The sequence below is a fragment of the Temnothorax americanus genome, unplaced genomic scaffold (genome assembly GCF_048541705.1).
Source record: "Temnothorax americanus isolate GAGA-0224 unplaced genomic scaffold, ASM4854170v1 Scaffold278, whole genome shotgun sequence".
Classification (NCBI taxonomy): domain Eukaryota; kingdom Metazoa; phylum Arthropoda; class Insecta; order Hymenoptera; family Formicidae; genus Temnothorax; species Temnothorax americanus.
Window position 1 is genome coordinate 5,960 of NW_027509419.1, and position 18,752 is coordinate 24,711.

At 44.4% G+C, this 18,752-nt stretch overlaps 1 protein-coding gene across 1 annotated transcript; it reads left to right on the forward strand.

The window, feature by feature from the left end:
* Positions 1 to 434: 434 nt before the first annotated feature.
* LOC143899566 (uncharacterized) lies at positions 435 to 1,436 on the forward strand. The gene is made up of 4 exons (XM_077409925.1): positions 435 to 497; positions 583 to 723; positions 934 to 1,002; positions 1,089 to 1,436. The coding sequence occupies exons 1-4, from the start codon at positions 435 to 437 to the stop codon at positions 1,413 to 1,415; spliced, it is 600 nt and encodes a 199-aa protein (XP_077266051.1). The 3' UTR covers positions 1,416 to 1,436.
* The last annotated feature ends 17,316 nt before the right edge of the window (positions 1,437 to 18,752 follow it).

Here is an 18,752-nt window from a genome sequence, read left to right on the forward strand (position 1 = left end):
GTTTGCGTCCGTGCTAATGATTCGTGTCCGAACTAGCCAGCTGGAGGGGATATGCTGGCCGTGGCGGTCGCGCTCGGCCAGCCCGGCGCTCGGCAAGCTTCGAGCGAGGAGAGAAGGACAGACATACGATCTGCTGTCTCGGCTGTCTCCTTCTCTCTTGAGCTATGACGTGAAGCTGCTTTGGCACGCGCCGGCTATGCGACGTTGCTACGATGCCACGATGCCACGCATAAACGCATTTTGGTAAAGCTCTAAAAAAGTAGGTATTCTCGTCCGCTATTTTTGAACCAAACACATGTGAAAACATCATCTTTTCGTAAACGTCAATACACTTTTCGGTCTCGTATTCTCAGCTTCCAAAATGACTGACTGCGTTGCAATAAATTGCAGTAATAGACGCAAAAAAGAGTTTCGATTTTTTTCAATTCCAACAAATGTGGAGCGACGAAAAAAGTGGCTTCAAAATCTTCGCCGTGAACAGATATCAACCAAGTCAGGTTATGTCTGTGAAGTACGTACTGTAAATTACGTCCAACGCTGTAAAAGCTATAAGTTGAAAATTAATTGTTTTCCTTATTATAGGTACACTTTGAGCATTCACAGTTCAAAAGTAGACGTGTCGACGGTTGGAAAAAATTGAAGCTAAATGCGGTTCCTACTTTATTTTATGTTCCTAATCCACCTCGCAGGATTGATTCACCTCCAAGGAAGTCTCCATACAAAGTAAATAAATTTCTTGCAAACTTTGCATAATTAATTTATTTTACTGAATTTTATTGTTCGAATTTTGTCAAATGTTCAGAATGTGGTAGTCGTAGATCTCGAGCTATACCGACTTTGGAATCGAGCTTGTGCTTTTCATCAAACTTTCTCTTATAATTATAAATTCTTCAATATATGCAACATATTTGATAGCATGTCAATGGTTTTCAGAAGCTACAAAATGAAGTTGCTGGCACGTGTGCACAAAAAGTAGCAGAAGTTTCAATTACTCCAGAAATGGTAATATTATTCGACACACTTCTGGTTCTTAATAGAAACTGTTGATTTTTATTCAAAAAACTGTAACATTATCCAAAATGTTGTAGAACATGGATTATGCTGCCCCATTAAACCATGATGTTTCCAATGAAGTGGAAATATCCAGTAATATCCCAAAAAGTTTACTGTCATCTGACAGTGAGCAGACTGCACAGGTGGACGTCTTTGAAGGAGAAGAATGGACACTTGCGACCGACGCTTCAATCTGCACCGGTGGTAGCCGGTTCATCTTTGGAGGAGAAGAATGGACACTTGCTACCGACGCTTCAATCTGCACAGGCGGTAGCCAATTTGTCTTTGGAGGAAAAGAATCAGATGCTACGCAACCAAATAGACAAGATGAAAACTGCAATGGAGCCATTTTTAAACAGTGAGCAGATCGAAATGTTACAAGAGGGGCGACGTCCGCATTGGTCTCATGAAAGTATAATTAAAGGTCTGAAATTTCGGCTTGCTTTGTCTGTTCACGGATACAATTTCCTCCGAAATACTGGCTACCCGTTGCCCGCTTATAGCACCGGAAGAACGTTTTTGGGTCTGCAAGCTTGAAAAAAGTTTAACCAAAAAGTGCTTAAAAATATAAGTAAACCCTTTGAAACTGCTTGTTACTTTGTAATAAATATTATATATGGTCTATATATATAAATATGTATTTTATGAAATAATAAAGTATCGTTTTTAAAAATTAATTCCTCTGGAGATATTGTGAGCATGAATTTTTATTAATCAATGTACATTATTATTATTATATATTTCAGTTTTTCAACTTAACTGGCAAAGTTTCGTACATCAAATTTCGCACGACGTTTTGGCCCTTGGTTTGGGCTTTTATCAAGTGACTGTAATAACGTAACGCAATCTCAAGAAGTAACAAATTACCAAAATACAAAACTTAAATAAATTAATTATACTTAAATCATCTATAAAACTCGTCGTAAAACATAACAAGACATCCGTAATATGAAGTTGTTCCTGGAAAATCATAAAGCTAAAAATAGTGCATGTTAGTAGTGATAAAAAGTAAAATGCAAAAATAAAAGTTAAAACTCGTTACATAACTTGTGTGTCCAATAATAAAATGTACCGTAATCAGTTGTATAATGATAAAAGTAAAATGATAAAATGCAAAAAATTAAAAATAATAAATAATAAATAACAAATAATAAATAATAAATTAATAAACTTCTTACATGTCTTGTGTATCGAGTGATAAGATATATACAAGTCAACTACAGCCGAACGTGACATGTTCGCAAGGAAGCGATCGACCGACTGACGCGTTTGACCCAAAAACAAAGAAATCGCGACAGATTGTTAAAATATTATTGGTTGTTGGAATAATCAATAGGATCGATTTTAAGTAGACGAGATGAGCCTATCATAAATCGGATTGAAATTCTCCGTGTCTCTTTGTAAATTTATGTTTTCGTTGAATTTCTTAATATAAAACATCTCCGCGATTTCTCTCTTTTTCACGTTCTTTTCCTTACGTAAAATCTCAGGCTCCGTCCACTTAAAATCATGTCCTAGCGATATGCGGTGTTTGCTAACTACCGGAGTGATTACTATTGTGTTTAGTAATATCACTCCTGTGTTCTTTGATCCTGGTTTCTAAATGGCGTTTCGTCTGTCCAATATAATATGCGTTGCAGTCATTACAATTTATTTTGTATACGACTTCAGTGCTTCTGGCGGCAGATAGTTTATCCTTGCCCCTCCTGACAATGCTGTCCAATTTTTTTGGAATTGTATGTAAAACACGAAGACCGGTTTTGTTAACAAGCCGACCTATATCTTCGCTTACGCCTTTAATGTACGGTAAGACAATGCATCTCGATGCATCAAACGTACTATCACCCGTATTATCGCTTGGTACGGTAGAGTCTTTGCGATTTTTTAGTATAAATAACCTATTTTTTATTTGTTTTTTAATTATATTAATCGAAAAACAGTTATTAGTAGATAGACAATATATACTTCTACACTCAGAGCGAATTGCGGGGGTCGGGGGGGGGGGATACGTTCCCCGCGGGGGGAACGCCATAAGAGATGGGCGAGGGGGGTCCGGGAGGAGCAGGTGGTGGGGGTAAGAATGGGGGAAAAAAGAGTGGGGACGGACGAGGAGTGGGGGAAGAATTCCACTTCTGGCCTAAGGTACTCTGGAGGGGAGCGGGGAAGGGGGGTACCGCGAAACCGACGGTGCGCGAGGAGGGAGCGTCGTCGATCGCGGCGAGGCGCGTACTGTCGCCCGGGTCGGACGTAGTTTCCGGCCGCCCGTTTCTTAAACGGCGAAAATCGCGAGTCGTCCTCCCGCGAGAGGGAGCGTCGATCGCGCGCTTCTTCGCCCCGACGGGCCGGACGCGGTTTTCCGACGTATCGAGAGAGAGACCGAAGGAGAGAGACGATACCGCTCTCTTCGTTCACCCCGAACCGTTACGTTTCGCGAATAATATTTTTTTTATCGCGCGTCCGAACTCGTTCAAGGTCGCTGTCGACGTCGCGTCCTCCTTTTGTTTTTCTCACGCGAGTCGTCCTCCCGCGAGGGGGAGCGTCGATCGCGCGCTTCTTCGTCCCGACGGGCCGGACGCGGTTCCGCGAATAGTATTATTTTATCGCGCGTCCGAACTCGTTCAAGGTCGCTTTCGACGTCGCGTCCTCCTTTTGTTTTTTTCTCATCTCGATCGACGCTGCGAGCGGTCGTCGTGTCTTCCCGCGAGGGGGAGCGTCGATCGCGCGCTTCTTCGTCCCGACGTGCCGGACGCGGTTTCGCGAATAGTATTATTTTATCGCGCGTCCGAACTCGAGTTCAAGGTCGCTGTCGACGTCACATCCTCCTTTGGTTTTTTTTCGAGCGACGCGGCGAGCGGTTCGCGGAACACGCGCGACAGACTCGAGTCAACGAGGCACGGCGGTAATATGTATTTTATTTGTTAAATTTAAATCAAATTAATTTTATTAAAAAAATGTATAATGTATAAATTAATGAAATTTACGATTAAACATCATGGGGAAGAGTATATCCCCGACCCGTCAACAGACGGAAACGGAGCTCGGACAACAGCATGAACAACGCCATATTATCCGGCGGGTCACGCCGATCACCACCCGGTAAAAAGTCGCGCTGACCGATGCGGAAACGTGGACGAGTGTAGGTAAAGCCCTCATCCAACCAGTCGAGCACCACCAGCGTAGGAGGGGCGGTTTCCTCCACCGTATCGGCAGCCCGGAGTTTCTCCAGAGTCACTACACCTTTAACTGGCACAAACTGCTCGAGAGGAGTCATAATCGTAAAAAAATTGAAAAAGACGTTACGCGACGGAGAAACAGTCTCGAACTAAAGCGACTCGTTAAATTATATAAAGCTAGCAGTCATAATCAGCAAAAAAATGCGATAAAAATAATACCAAGATAGTACCGGATGTGGTTTTCCGACCAGCCTCGTTGTATCGAGAGAAACCGAGAGAGACGATACCGCTCTCTCTTCGTTCACCCAAACCGTACGTTTTGCGAATAATATTTTTCATCGCGCGTCCGAAGATCGCTGTCGACGTCACATCCTCCTTTTGTTTTTCTCACGCGAGTCGTCCTCCCGCGAGGGGGAGCGTCGATCGCGCGCTTCTTCGTCCCGACGGGCCGGACGCGGTTCCGCGAATAGTATTATTTTATCGCGCGTCCGAACTCGTTCAAGGTCGATTTCGACGTCGCGTCCTCCTTTTGTTTTTTTCTCATCTCGATCGACGCTGCGAGCGGTCGTCGTGTCTTCCCGCGAGGGGGACCGACAATCGCGCGCTTCTTCGTCCCGACGTGCCGGTCGCGGTTTCGAATAGTATTATTTTATCGCGCGTCCGAACTCGAGTTCAAGGTCGCTGTCGACGTCACATCCTCCTTTGGTTTTTTTTCGAGCGACGCGGCGAGCGGTTCGCGGAACACGCGCGACAGACTCGAGTCAACGAGGCACGGCGGTAATATGTATTTTATTTGTTAAATTTAAATCAAATTAATTTTATAAAAAAGATGTATAATGTATAAATTAATGAAACTTACGATTAAACATCATGGGGAAGAGTATATCCCCGACCCGTCAACAGACGGAAACGGAGCTCGGACAACAGCATGAACAACGCCATATTATCCGGCGGGTCACGCCGATCACCACCCGGTAAAAAGTCGCGCTGGCCGATGCGGAAACGTGGACGAGTGTAGGTAAAGCCCTCATCCAACCAGTCGGGCACCACCAGCGTAGGAGGGGCGGTTTCCTCCACCGTATCGGCAGCCCGGAGTTTCTCCAAAGTCACTACACCTTTAACTGGCACAAACTGCTCGAGAGGAGTCATAATCGTAAAAAAAATTGAAAAAGACGTTACGCGACGGAGAAACAGTCTCGAACTAAAGCGACTCGTTAAATTATATAAAGCTAGCAGTCATAATCAGCAAAAAAATGCGATAAAAATAATACCAAGATAGTACCGGATGTGGTTTTCCGAACAGCATCGTTGTATCGAGAGAGACCGAGAAAGACGATACTGCTCTCTCTTCGTTCACCCGAACCGTACGTTTCGCGAATAATATTTTTCATCGCGCGTCCAAAGATCGCTGTCGACGTCACATCCTCCTTTTGTTTTTCTCGAACGATGCGGCGAGCAATTGTCGTTTTTTTTCCGGGGGAAGAGTTTATCTCTGGGTATGGAAAACCAAAACGTTGAGATAACGAACGCGTATAAAAAGAGTTTTGCTCGCGACGGCGCGGCATACGGTGACGCGGATTGACAAATGTATCGTGACAGAGCGGTGCGAACCGATCGGAACGGGAATAAGTTGTTTTTTAATGCGGTATGAGCGACGAGTACGTAGAACTTTGCAAACCGGTGTTTAATCCTAAAATTAGAAAACCGATCGTAAAAATAAGCGAACCGCTCGTGAGGAATTGTTGCAGATCGGATTTGTGGAGAGTCGACGTAACAAGATATCTGATCCGTCGCGAAATCGGAATCGCCGATCGCCAATTGAACAGGAGGTTTTTCTATTGCCAAATATATTTGAAAAGAATAGAGGACGGTATTTATACGTCTAATTGATTTAGACCCTCCCATCACGTTTTTTCGCTTCAACAAACAAAAAACCTCATGCTTTCTCAGCCAATTATGAAGGCAGACGATGCTTGACTCATTTCTATGCATTTGGTACTTTGCTACAATTGGGCCGTTCAGAGCTCGCATGGATGGCTAAATGCGAAAACATTCTCACGTTTTTCGAGCTCGAGATAAAAAACGATAGTTGTTAAATGCGTTCTCTAAATGTCTTCCATTTTGGCTGGATAGTGGTCGATTATAATCCAGTAACGAAATGCTGCGTCTCCCTATTATACGTATGGCAAAATTGGACCATTATATAAGCTTCGGGTTAAAGGAAGATAAATCCTTTCTTTCTAATAACAGGCCCATGGCAATTTCTTGAAAAGACCTGCATACCCTGCTCCCAGGGGCACCAATGTCCAACCGCAACGTATCATATAATTAGCCTTCAATTATTGCGAGTAATATAGGATGTGACGCCTATGGTAATTATATATTCTGATCCTGCGTTTTGTCCTGGGACACTGAAAAAATCTTACTTATTGTATAATTTTAGATTTCAATGTTGAGAGGTACTATAAAATATCTTTTATAATTAACAAATTATTTGAATAACGATGTGTTTCCAATTATCGCACCAACACAGTGATGGCAGTCCATTTCTTCGCAAAAGTCGGTCGCGATTCTTTCAAGTCGTTTGTATCACATTGTGAAAGCACAATAGGATACAACTGCTACAATTACGGAAAACATGTTTCTCGGTATAATTATGGTAATTGCTGCTTACAGATATTAAAAATTGATGGGACAATGATACCATGCTGCTATCCTGAGGCCAAGAATATGTTAGCTTTAGAATACAACAATTATAACAACCTAAATTATTATAATATGTACATTCATTAAAATTTCATACTTCCAGTTATTTACAAGAAAATGTGATCTGAGGGGACCTTTAAGTTAATATTAAAACGTGCTCTTCATTATTGGCGTCAACGCACAAACATAATGTTTTTTTTAACGTGTCTATGGACACAGTTCTTCCAATTTTGTATCGGTGTCATTCCGATAATTTCGGGAAACGAAGATTCTTTCCAACCTAATTTAGGAAGTACTTGCATGATAAAAATCATGTCTTGTTCGTTCTGCAAATACTTTGAAATCCAGCATCTTCTTTTCCTTTTATTTTTGATTTGATTATATTTGCATCATTGAAATTGCTGCAACTAAATCTGCTTGTTTTTTTTCCTGATAGTGCTGATTAACAATGCTATTGCATTGTAATACCCACTGACGTAACCGATAATTAAATGACATCTTGTCTTAAAATATGTGAAATCGGGTATATAATCAGACAACTGATATGCCCTTCAGCATCAACAACTGGAGCCGTCAGATTAGAAATAAAGCTGTAAAATAAGATATGCTTGTGCTTGAAATTATAGTGTCATAACATTTATATTAATATATTATTTATATTATTTATTTATATATATATAAATTTATATTAATATATGGGTAATATATATTATTATCTAAGAGAACGTAAAAAAAAGTTTTTAAAAATTAATTCTTCAATACGTGATTATATTTTAATATGTGCCATATGTGAAATTCTATAAATATTAATATCAATAATATTAATATTTATTACGAAATATGTGTGAATAATATAATTTCAATATAATCTCTTTACCTCTACGACGTTTATCGAGTTTTCTTCTTCTTATTTTATATTGGTTTCTGCCGCTTTTCAGCGACAATACGGAGGGAGATTTGTTACTGTTTGTTTAACAAAGTCAATTGCGTGCAAAGTCTGAGTGGAAATTGGATTGCATCAGCAAAAAGCGCGACTCGACCTTTATCGAGTCGTGTCACTAGCCACTTTATTAGCGTCAAGACGCTGAATCTGCACGTTAGACAGCTGTGCGCAAGGGTGCTGCGCGCGTGTTTGACGCTTGACGCTCGACGCTCGACACTCCCATCTAAACGCACCTTTACTGTCTGATATACTTTTGTCTGTGATGTGCGGTTATAAAATATTTAGTCTAGTATTGTATTATGCAGCGTGAAACATATTATACATACAACTTATTTTGACACATACCTGATTTAATTGTGTATCAGCAAACAGTAGAATTTATTTATTCTCTACATAAAGTTCCATCATAAACAAAATACAACCACGTATTCCTGTCGCACCGCATCTGAATTTTGTTGGAGAACGCCGCAAGACAAAAATGGAAAGTAAAAGCTCATCAGAAGCAAAGAAAGGCGCAAATTGCAAAACTGTGTATTTCAAACAATAACACTCGTGTGACAATAATCCGATGTTGTACTGTTGTATTATAGGCATTCGTAATAATATATTGTAAAGTGGAAACACTAATCTTTACCCCGCATAACCTTTATTCTTGGATAATGATTTGATTATGTTAGGCAGTATGCGTGCGCAGCGGCTACTTCGCTTCATTGGACGCTTGAGTTGTCAACCGATCAAGATGCGCAGCCTCGTGCCTGCCAACGCAGGACTCGGTCATTGGCGTGAAGGGGGATCAGGACTACGACTCGACTCACTCTGCAAGTCCAGTGCAGCGAAGCGGGAATCGCGTGTGGTATATGTGGCTACGCAAAGCGTTCTGCGGCACTCGTTCAGGACATAATTTGGCTGCTGGAAACCGCTTAATCTCGTGATACTTAGTCGATCGTTACAATATTCACACATTTAACACAGTTTTTCTTTGTAAGGTTAAAATTTTTTGTATAAAACAAAAGAGGATACGTACGCGTATATGAACTTCTTGAAGGTCCTAACAGAGGGAAAAAAACAATTGTACGCACCTTTGAAATCCGAAATTTTTTAATAAGCACACATAAAAACAATGTTAAGTATCGCGTGGAGGTGAACCGAAAAATATCTCCTCTGGAATAATTATGTTATTAGGAGGTACGTAATGCACATTTTGTTTTATAACAAAATTATTTTTTTTTTAAATATATAATTTATATATCGCAAGATTGCCACAAAACTTGCAGCAGCAGTCTTTGTTAAATACTTTAAACAGACATGAAACGCGTAATTTATTATTTTGCAGACTCGAAAGATGATATCGAAAAGCGACTGGAACTACGAAAAGGTTGCCGACTATTCCAGAACGCTTGATAATAACGGCATCATCCTCAGAGGAAATCATTGATGATTTACCTAACAGTACGGCGTCTTCGAAAAGTACACAAGAAAGTAATTCCGTAAGTTTATACTTTTCATGTTCAAATTGTATATATATAATATACGATATATTATATAAATAATAATCTCAGAATCGTTAATATATTTTATATATCTTATATATTGATATTCATGTTTCAGGTTTGGAAAAAGTATTATCAGAGAAACTGATAAGTTATCGAAACAGCCGAGCCGTCTACATAAAACATGTAGATAAAAATGCTAATAAACAGGTATAACATAAAATGTTTGTAAACAAATTTTAGGTACATACATTCCAAAGTATTTTCATCAAAATACATAGTGTTACTAATTATTTCTTTTATGCTTCTTAGAAGTAATTAAATTTAGTTAATGTTTTTTGTATTAGTAGGATCTTTTGGATAAATGAAATTATTTGACTTATTCAGGATCATTTGTGCTTGAATACTGAAGTCCGCTGTTCTTATTTATTATTAACTTCTAATTACCATCTTTTTGTGATATTTTTTATTCTTTTGTAAAATTCTTTTTTTTAATTATAAAAAAAAATCATTAATGTTACAAATATAAATAAAAATTATTTGTAAGTACCCTAAATAAGTATTTACCAATTACCTAAATAAGTATAACCACTGAAAACTATGAGTAGTAAAGTGTGTGTAATGATACGAAGGTATCGTGTAAAATATTTATTTTAAAAAAAATGATTGCTTATACCGAGAAAAAAATGCATACATAGTACTACTATATATAGTAGCTAGTAATACAATATACATTTATAATACTTGAATTTTTGTACTCGTTTTTTACAGTTAAAAGAAAAAAAATCGTTGCTTTCTGACAAAAATCTCGAATTACAATCACGGATTGAAGAATTACAAGAACGCAATGACAAATTACGAAATAAACGTAAAGAAATTGAAACAAAAGCTGCAGCATGATATTACATTCTGTATGGCTATACCCAGATATAGCACAGAAAGCCCAAAGATATCTTTAAAATTATCTTTTTAGTTATCTTTTACACATATGTGCTGTCTGAGCAGAGTCTTGTATTTTTTTATCGATATTACGGTAGATAAAAATAACCAAAAACATTTTAATTTTTACAACAACGCTAAAAACCATATTGACTGCTAATATCAACATGCAGTATAAAAATAATTTTCCACCAATTGGGACAAGACAGTCTAATGAGATGGTAATGAGTACAGGCTTTTCCATCTATAATGTTATTTATAAAACTTGTTCATTATGATAATAAAAATTAATGTATGTATTACAGATCCACATTGGGCGAAACGAGTGGATTAGTAAAATCCACTATCTCTCGAAAACTCCTCGCCAATTTGCAAGTAATATTATTTTCCCTGTTTTTGATGATGAATTGCTCATTACTAGCACTGTTACAGGATACACTAGTGCACGACACGGTGAAAAAAGACCATGCAATAAACTGGACGAAAAAAAAACTGGGGGCTTGTGAAGGTAAAACGTGTTTGATTGTACAACGTATAATATCAGTACAAATATATAAGAATGTATCGTTTATTATATAATCACAACAAACACACACACATACACATAACACACACACACACACACACACACACACACACACACACACACACACACACACACACACACACACACACACACACACACACACACACACACACACACACGCATTAATTGAATATTATAGTAATCATTAATCGTTTTATAATAATTGTTTGAGAATACTATTTTAATATGTTTTGTTTTTAAGAACTGTCACGACTTTTTCCCTTCCGGACTGCTCCGGGACGTGGCCGGATCAAAAGGAGTAAGGAGAGCGGGATGACAGGCCTCTCCGACGATTCCCTCGCACCTCCGACACTTCGCGAAACGAATTTACCGTTGGGCGCCAGACGCGTCAATGCGCGTCCGCGAAATCGCAAAAGAAAATCAAAACGAGACGCAAAGCGAAACGTGCGGATGTGCGAGGAATCGGCTAGCTCGACCTAAGGGCTGGGCGGGGGTGATGAAGGGCGGCGCGATATTCGGCGGGGTGACACGCCATAAATAAGGCCACGAACTCAAGCAATTAACAAATCAAAATAACATTTATTCTTTAGAAATTCGCGCGTGGAACAATAAAGGCCGATTCGGCTTTGGTCAATCAGACAATCATATAATCAATCGCGCGAGCGTCAAAATGAAACAAAAATAGAAATAATGATAGCGCGAACGCCAGAATGAACAAAGTACTGCGTTATCGTATAGTAAACGCGCAGACGGCGCTGCAATTATATCAGAGAGATACAGTATGACGAAACTTACAATTTATATGGAACATCAACAGTAAACACGAATAATCAAGGAAATAGAAAATAAAATCTCGCAGGAAAAATCGCGAGAGGACGATACCTCACGCTTCGGAGCGCGTGAACGCAACGCCGGGAGTCGCACGAGAATTCTGTCGCCAATTATCTTGAGCCTAACGCGAGTCATTCGGGTAAATACAACCTCAAAAAAATCTAAGTAACAAGTGGTAGACGTAATCTTTGTATCTCGAAAAATCTCGAAAAAAACTAAACAGTAGTATTTTTATTTCCAAATATGTTGTTACCCACCCTCGAAAAAAAAAACAGTGGTAAACGTGGGTAGTATTATACCTCAAAAAAATCTAAGTAACAAGTGGTAGACAAAAAAAAATTTGTCAATCCCAAGAAATATTTAGTCCGATACGTTCAACTAAACATTTTAGTTAGTTAACTAAACATTAGTTGAATTAATTAATTCTTGATTAAAAAAACGAAATAAATCGTTGAAACAATTAATATTTATATGTGTCAATAGGCTCATAAAATTAATAATCAGTCAAGGAAAAAAAAGAGCAATCGAGCCACAACAAGATGTAAATGTTGAAATTTTTATATTAAAATGATAGACAAATGATGTGTGTGTGTGTGTGTGTGCGTGCGTGCGTGCGTGCGTGCGTGCGTGCGTGCGTGCGTGCGTGCGTGCGTGCGTGCGTGCGGGCGTGCGTGCGTGCGTGCGTGCGTGCTTGCGGGCGTACGTGCGGGCGTGCGTGCGTGCGTGCGTGTGTGGGTGTGTGTGTGCGTGCGTGCGTGCGTGCGTGCGTGCGTGCGTGCGTGCGTGCGTGCGTGCGTGCGTGCGTGCGTGCGTGCGTGCGTGCGTGCGTGCGTGCGTGCGTGCGTGCGTGCGTGCGTGCGTGCGTGCGTGCGTGCGTGCGTGCGTGCGTGCGTGCGTGCGTGCGTGCGTGCGTGCGTGCGTGCGTGCGTGCGTGCGTGCGTGCGTGCGTGCGTGCGTGCGTGCGTGCGTGCGTGCGTGCGTGCGTGCGTGCGTGCGTGCGTGCGTGCGTGCGTGCGTGCGTGCGTGCGTGCGTGCGTGCGTGCGTGCGTGCGTGCGTGCGTGCGTGCGTGCGTGCGTGCGTGCGTGCGTGCGTGCGTGCGTGCGTGCGTGCGTGCGTGCGTGCGTGCGTGCGTGCGTGCGTGCGTGCGTGCGTGCGTGCGTGCGTGCGTGCGTGCGTGCGTGCGTGCGTGCGTGCGTGCGTGCGTGCGTGCGTGCGAGCGTTCGTCAGTGCGAGCGAGCGTGCGTGCGTGCGTGCGTGCGTGCGTGCGTGCGTGCGTGCGTGCGTGCGTGCGTGCGTGCGTGCGTGCGTGCGTGCGTGCGTGCGTGCGTGCGTGCGTGCGTGCGTGCGTGCGTGCGTGCGTGCGTGCGTGCGTGCGTGCGTGCGTGCGTGCGTGCGTGCGTGCGTGCGTGCGTGCGTGCGTGCGTGCGTGCGTGCGTGCGTGCGTGCGTGCGTGCGTGCGTGCGTGCGTGCGTGCGTGCGTGCGTGCGTGCGTGCGTGCGTGCGTGCGTGCGTGCGTGCGTGCGTGCGTGCGTGCGTGCGTGCGTGCGTGCGTGCGTGCGTGCGTGCGTGCGTGCGTGCGTGCGTGCGTGCGTGCGTGCGTGCGTGCGTGCGTGCGTGCGTGCGTGCGTGCGTGCGTGCGTGCGTGCGTGCGTGCGTGCGTGCGTGCGTGCGTGCGTGCGTGCGTGCGTGCGTGCGTGCGTGCGTGCGTGCGTGCGTGCGTGCGTGCGTGCGTGCGTGCGTGCGTGCGTGTGTGCGTGCGTGCGTGCGTGCGTGCGTGCGTGCGTGCGTGCGTGCGCGTGTGCGTGCGTGTGTGCGTGCGTGCGGTGCGTGCGTGCGTGCGTGTGTGCGTGCGTGCGTGCGTGCGTGCGTGCGTGCGTGCGTGCGTGCGTGCGTGCGTGCGCGCGCGCGCGTGCGTGCGTGCGTGTGTGTGTGTGTGTGTGTGACGGTGAATGACGGCTTATGATTAAGTATAGGATAAGTTAGGATAAGTTTATAGTTTTAAAGCGCGATTAGAATTAAGTATAGAATAAGTATAGAATAAGTATAGAATAAGTAATATTCACATTTGTAAAAGGTCTCTTTCCCTCTCGAATAATGCGGCTTATGATTAAGTATAGGATAAAAGGTCTCTCTCTCTTTCTCTCTCTAGCAGCGCCAAGTTTTTTGACAAGAAAAATTTATGTATTTTAATAGAATATTTTTATTTTTTGTACCGTTACCTCTGTAATTCTTTGCGATGCGATTAAATCTTTTAAAATACATATATAAACTTTGTATTTAAATACCTTGTATTTCCTTGTTGGGTTTAAATATTTTAATAAAATATTTGTATTTTGTACTGTTACCTCTGTGTAATTCTTCATGATTCAATCTTTTATTCTAATCGAAGAAAAGTAGTGGTAATATTGTACCTCAAAAAAACCTAAGTAACAAGTGGTAGAGGTAATCTTTGTATCTCGAAAAATACACTGAGAAAAAAAATTGTTAATTCCTAGAAATATTTAGTTCGATACGTTCAACTAAACATTTTAGTTAGTTAAGTAAATATTAATTGTTGTTCGGGGCGTCGCTTTCCGACGGTCGCCCTGAATCTGGATTCCGCTCAGAATTGAGCGAGAAGCGTGGATAACGCGAGTCGTAAATTCGCGGGAGGAATGAGGATTAAAGCACTCGGAACACAGATTGCACAAAGAAATATATAGTCTTTATTTCAAGAACGGAAAAGACGCGAGGGGGAACAACGGATCGTGCGCCGCGAATTCGGAAATTTTCTGAGTCGTTCGTACTTTTCTGCCAGGTATCGCGAACGGAAATCTTGTCTCGGCTTCTCGTATCGAAGCCTCTCGCGGAGCGGAGATCTTGTACGCGTCGAACGGAAATCTTGAGCGCGCGGCAGAAGAACGATCGCGAGCGGAGCACGACCGGAAGTTTTCGGACCCCTCGCTAAGTAGTACACTTGATGAAAAAATATAAGTAACTTAGATGACCGGGGGTAAGACATTCGTAGTCATCGAGGGTGTCGGCGAGAGGAGCGATCGGTCGAGAATTCAGACACGCTTCGATTCTACACAATAAGGTCGAGAATTCTTCGAAGGTTAAAGTGTGAGTCCCTAAGACGCGACGCAAATGAGTTTTGACACTCCGCACGCCCGCCTCCCATAGCCCGCCGAAATGCGGGGCTGAAGGGGGGAGGAAATTCCACGTAATGTTATCTGACGCGGTTAAATTTAGAAAATTTGGATCTTGAACGGCGGATTTGTACGCACGATGCATTTCTCGGTCTGCCCCGACGAAGGTAGTTCCGTTATCGGAATACATACATTGCGGAAGGCCGCGACGAGCGCAGAACCGGGATTAAGCGTTTAGAAACGCGGGAGTGGAGTAATCTCCAACCAATTCTTAGTGAATGGCCTTCGTCGCGAGACAAACAAATAAGGCTATGTACGCCTTGCGAGAGGTAATACCGCGACCGGAGGAAGCGCGAATAAGAACTGGTCCCGCATAATCCACACCGCAGTGCAGAAAACTGCGATTTGTCGAAGTTACGCGTGGCTCGGGCAGCTTGCCCATGATTTGAGTAGGAACTGCCGCTCGCTCGCGCGTGCATGTAACGCAATTATGTATAACCGCTTTGACTATGTTGCGCGCGCGAATGATCCAGAATTCGCGACGGAGAATATTCAAAGTGAGCTGAGGTCCCGCGTGCAGGGCTCGTAAGTGAGCTTGATTTACGAGGAGCTTGACAAGGGGGTGCGAAGATAGTAAGATAGGATGGCGTACGGGAAACGGTAAGGGAGCGTTGCCGAGGCGCCCACCCACGCGTAGCACTCCGTCTTGATCTAAAAACGGTCGAAGAGAGAGAATCAAGCTTTTAGTCGTTAGGATTTGATTTCGTGACAACGTTTTGATTTCGCTCGAAAACAGATCGGCTTGAATTTGTTTAAACCAAAAGGCTTTAGCTTGATTACATTCGGGCGCGGAGAGCGAAATACTTTTCGAGGGAGGAGAGGCGGTCAGCGCGAGGTTGAGCAAGTCGGAAGGTCGATCGCGACGACAGAAACGGGTAAACTTAATTATATACGCGGTGACGCGAATCAACCGAGGCCATGAGGAGTATTTCGTGGCGAGATCCCATTGACCGGGGGCGTGACATTGCAAAGCGATAGTTTTCTCCTCGAGGGGAGCGCTTTCGGGAAGACGCGTGTCGCCGATCGGCCATTCGTCGGAATTGAGAGTGAGCCAGGAAGGGCCGTGCCACCATAGTTCATGATTTAGAAGTTCATCGCCGAAAATGCCACGCGATGCGCAATCCGCGGGATTATCGTTAGTTAAGACGTGTCGCCATGAGGCACGCGGAACGAGAGCTTGAATTTGATTAACGCGATTGGCGACGAACGTCTTCCATCGCGAAGGATCTTGAGCGATCCAAGCAAGCACGATGTTGGAATCCGTCCAACAATAATACGGAAGATTTTGATAACCATTTAACGCTCGAACAAAATCAATAAGTCGCGCTAGAAGCAAGGCCGCACATAATTCGAGTCGAGGTATGTTTATCGTTTTCAAAGGAGCGACCTTAGATTTACCAACAAGCAGCGATATCGTGACTTTGCCCGTCGAAGACACTACCTTTATATTGTTGCGCTCGACCGCGCGTTCGCCGCACAATCACTCACTTTCACACTCGCGGCGCGTGTCACGACACTCTCGCACAAATAAGATGACTCGTTTAGAAAATCAGTAGCTCTTTATTACGACTCCCGGTATAATAGAGGAGCTCGGGACGACACGTCCGAACGAGACGCGTCCCAGAGTAAATCTGAACATCTGGTATAACAGAAAAATCAATAGATAATAGAGCATCACGCAATCAATATTAGTAAACAAGCATCCGTCACTAAGGACGGTTCGCGACGCGACATCAAATGACGGGCGACTCGCATATACGCGCGACACGAGGATAGCACGGGCGCAACACTACCCCCCCCTCTTCCAAGATTGTCGCCCCAGACAATCCAGGAGGGTAGTCAACGGTAGCTTCTTTTGTGCGCCCCAGGGCGCCGAAACAGTCCTTGCCCTCCTCGAGCTGCTGCTCCAAGTTACCGGGCTCTGCTTCTCTTGGCCCCCGGTAGCCGCACGCCACTCTCCTCCCGAACCTCTTTTGGGGCGAGCTGGCCAGGCTCCCCCTCCACGGTCCGAAGAAGACTTCTGCTCCGTTCCCCCGGCGTATCCCTCGCTGTCGGCTTCCCACGACGCCGTCCCAAATCTTCAGACAAGGGGGGGGAAACTCGCGTGGACCCAACGTCTTTACAGATACCCCGAGTCTCTGCCTCAGCATTTGCTCAACGTCCCATGGGAAAACCACGCTCAAAAACCATGGGCGAGGCAGTCTTCTTAAAAAAAAACTTCCTTTGAGGAGTCTTCGGCCGATGTTCTGCCAAGGTCCCCTCTTCGAGCACCACTGACTCCCTCTAGGAAAAGAACATTAAACGCAGTAACGGAAAACCAAACATTAAAACATTAAAGAAAAACCAGAACCCATTTCCTCAGAATATTTATTAATCATTCATTTCGAAAACACGATTGTCAAATTCCTGTAACGGGGTCGTTCCGTCGTACGTGTCGGGTTTTAGTTTATACCCCAGGTCGGCACTCGCGACCGCGACACTATCACTCGCGTGTATTCGCGTTCCCACGCCGCTCGAGTTCAAGTCTCTATCCCCCGCATGAGCGACTCGCGCTACCACGGCGCTCGGGATCGCGCCCCTTTCGCTCGCGTACGCGTCTCGCGTCCCCGCGCCGCTCGGGATCGCATCCCCCCTCACTCGCGTGCGCGTCTCGCGCTTCCGCGCCGTTCGAGATCGCGACACTTCCGCGTATGACCCGCGCCCCCGCGCCGCTCGCGACTCGCGTCCCCGAGTCCCCAGTTACTCTATTATAAGAGTGACTTAGCTGAGTGTTGTTGGAGATAATCCCGCGGAGACGGCAGAGCTCCTCCTCCTGGCGGCGGAACGTCTCCGCATAGTCGCGCTCTCTACGTGCGTGTTCCTCGCGCATCAAACGAATCTCTTCTATGACGGCCTGGAGAGTCACAATTTCCGCTGACGTCTCCGTAGCGCCCGACTGCGGAGTCGTTTCCCTCAGCCGCTTCCTGGTGCTGGACATGGCCGTCGTATCCTCGCTCGTCCGATCCTCGCTCGTCCGATCCTCGCTCGTTCGATCCTCGCTCTTCCGATCTGATCCGTTCGATCCCGGCTGAGCCCCCAAAATGTTGCGCTCGACCGCGCGTTCGCCGCACAATCACTCACTTTCACACTCGCGGCGCGTGTCACGACACTCTCGCACAAATAAGATGACTCGTTTAGAAAATCAGTAGCTCTTTATTACGACTCTCGGTATAATAGAGGAACTCGGGACGACACGTCCGAACGAGACGCGTCCCAGAGTAAATCTGAACATCTGGTATAACAGAAAAATCAATAGATAATAGAGCATCACGCAATCAATATTAGTAAACAAGCATCCGTCACTAAGGACGGTTCGCGACGCGACATCAAATGACGGGCGACTCGCATATACGCGCGACACGAGGATAGCACGGGCGCAACAATATAAACAACGGCGGCGTAAGCATGATTCGAAGCGTCCGCGAAACCGTGTATTTCGGAACGTTCGGCATCAGGCCCGAGGCCGTTCCAACAAGGAATTTGCACGTGACCGAGAGCTGATAAACGAGAATATATATCGTTCCATCATGCGAAAACCGATTTGGAAAGAAGCTCATCCCACTGGATATTAAGTTGCCAGAGCCTTTGCATGAGAATTTTCGCGGCGATCGTGAAAGGCGTGGCCCAGCCCAACGGATCGTAAAGTTTTGCGACAGCGGACAATATGGTACGTTTGGTATCGGGAACTTTATCCGAAAGCGCGACGCGATATTCAAAAACATCTTTAGAGGGGTTCCACCCGATACCGAGAATTTTGAGCTGTTCGTCCTTCTTTTTACCGGCTAGCCCATGATCCGCGACGTCAATATCGTCTAGAAGAGAGGGGGAGTTACTTGCCCATT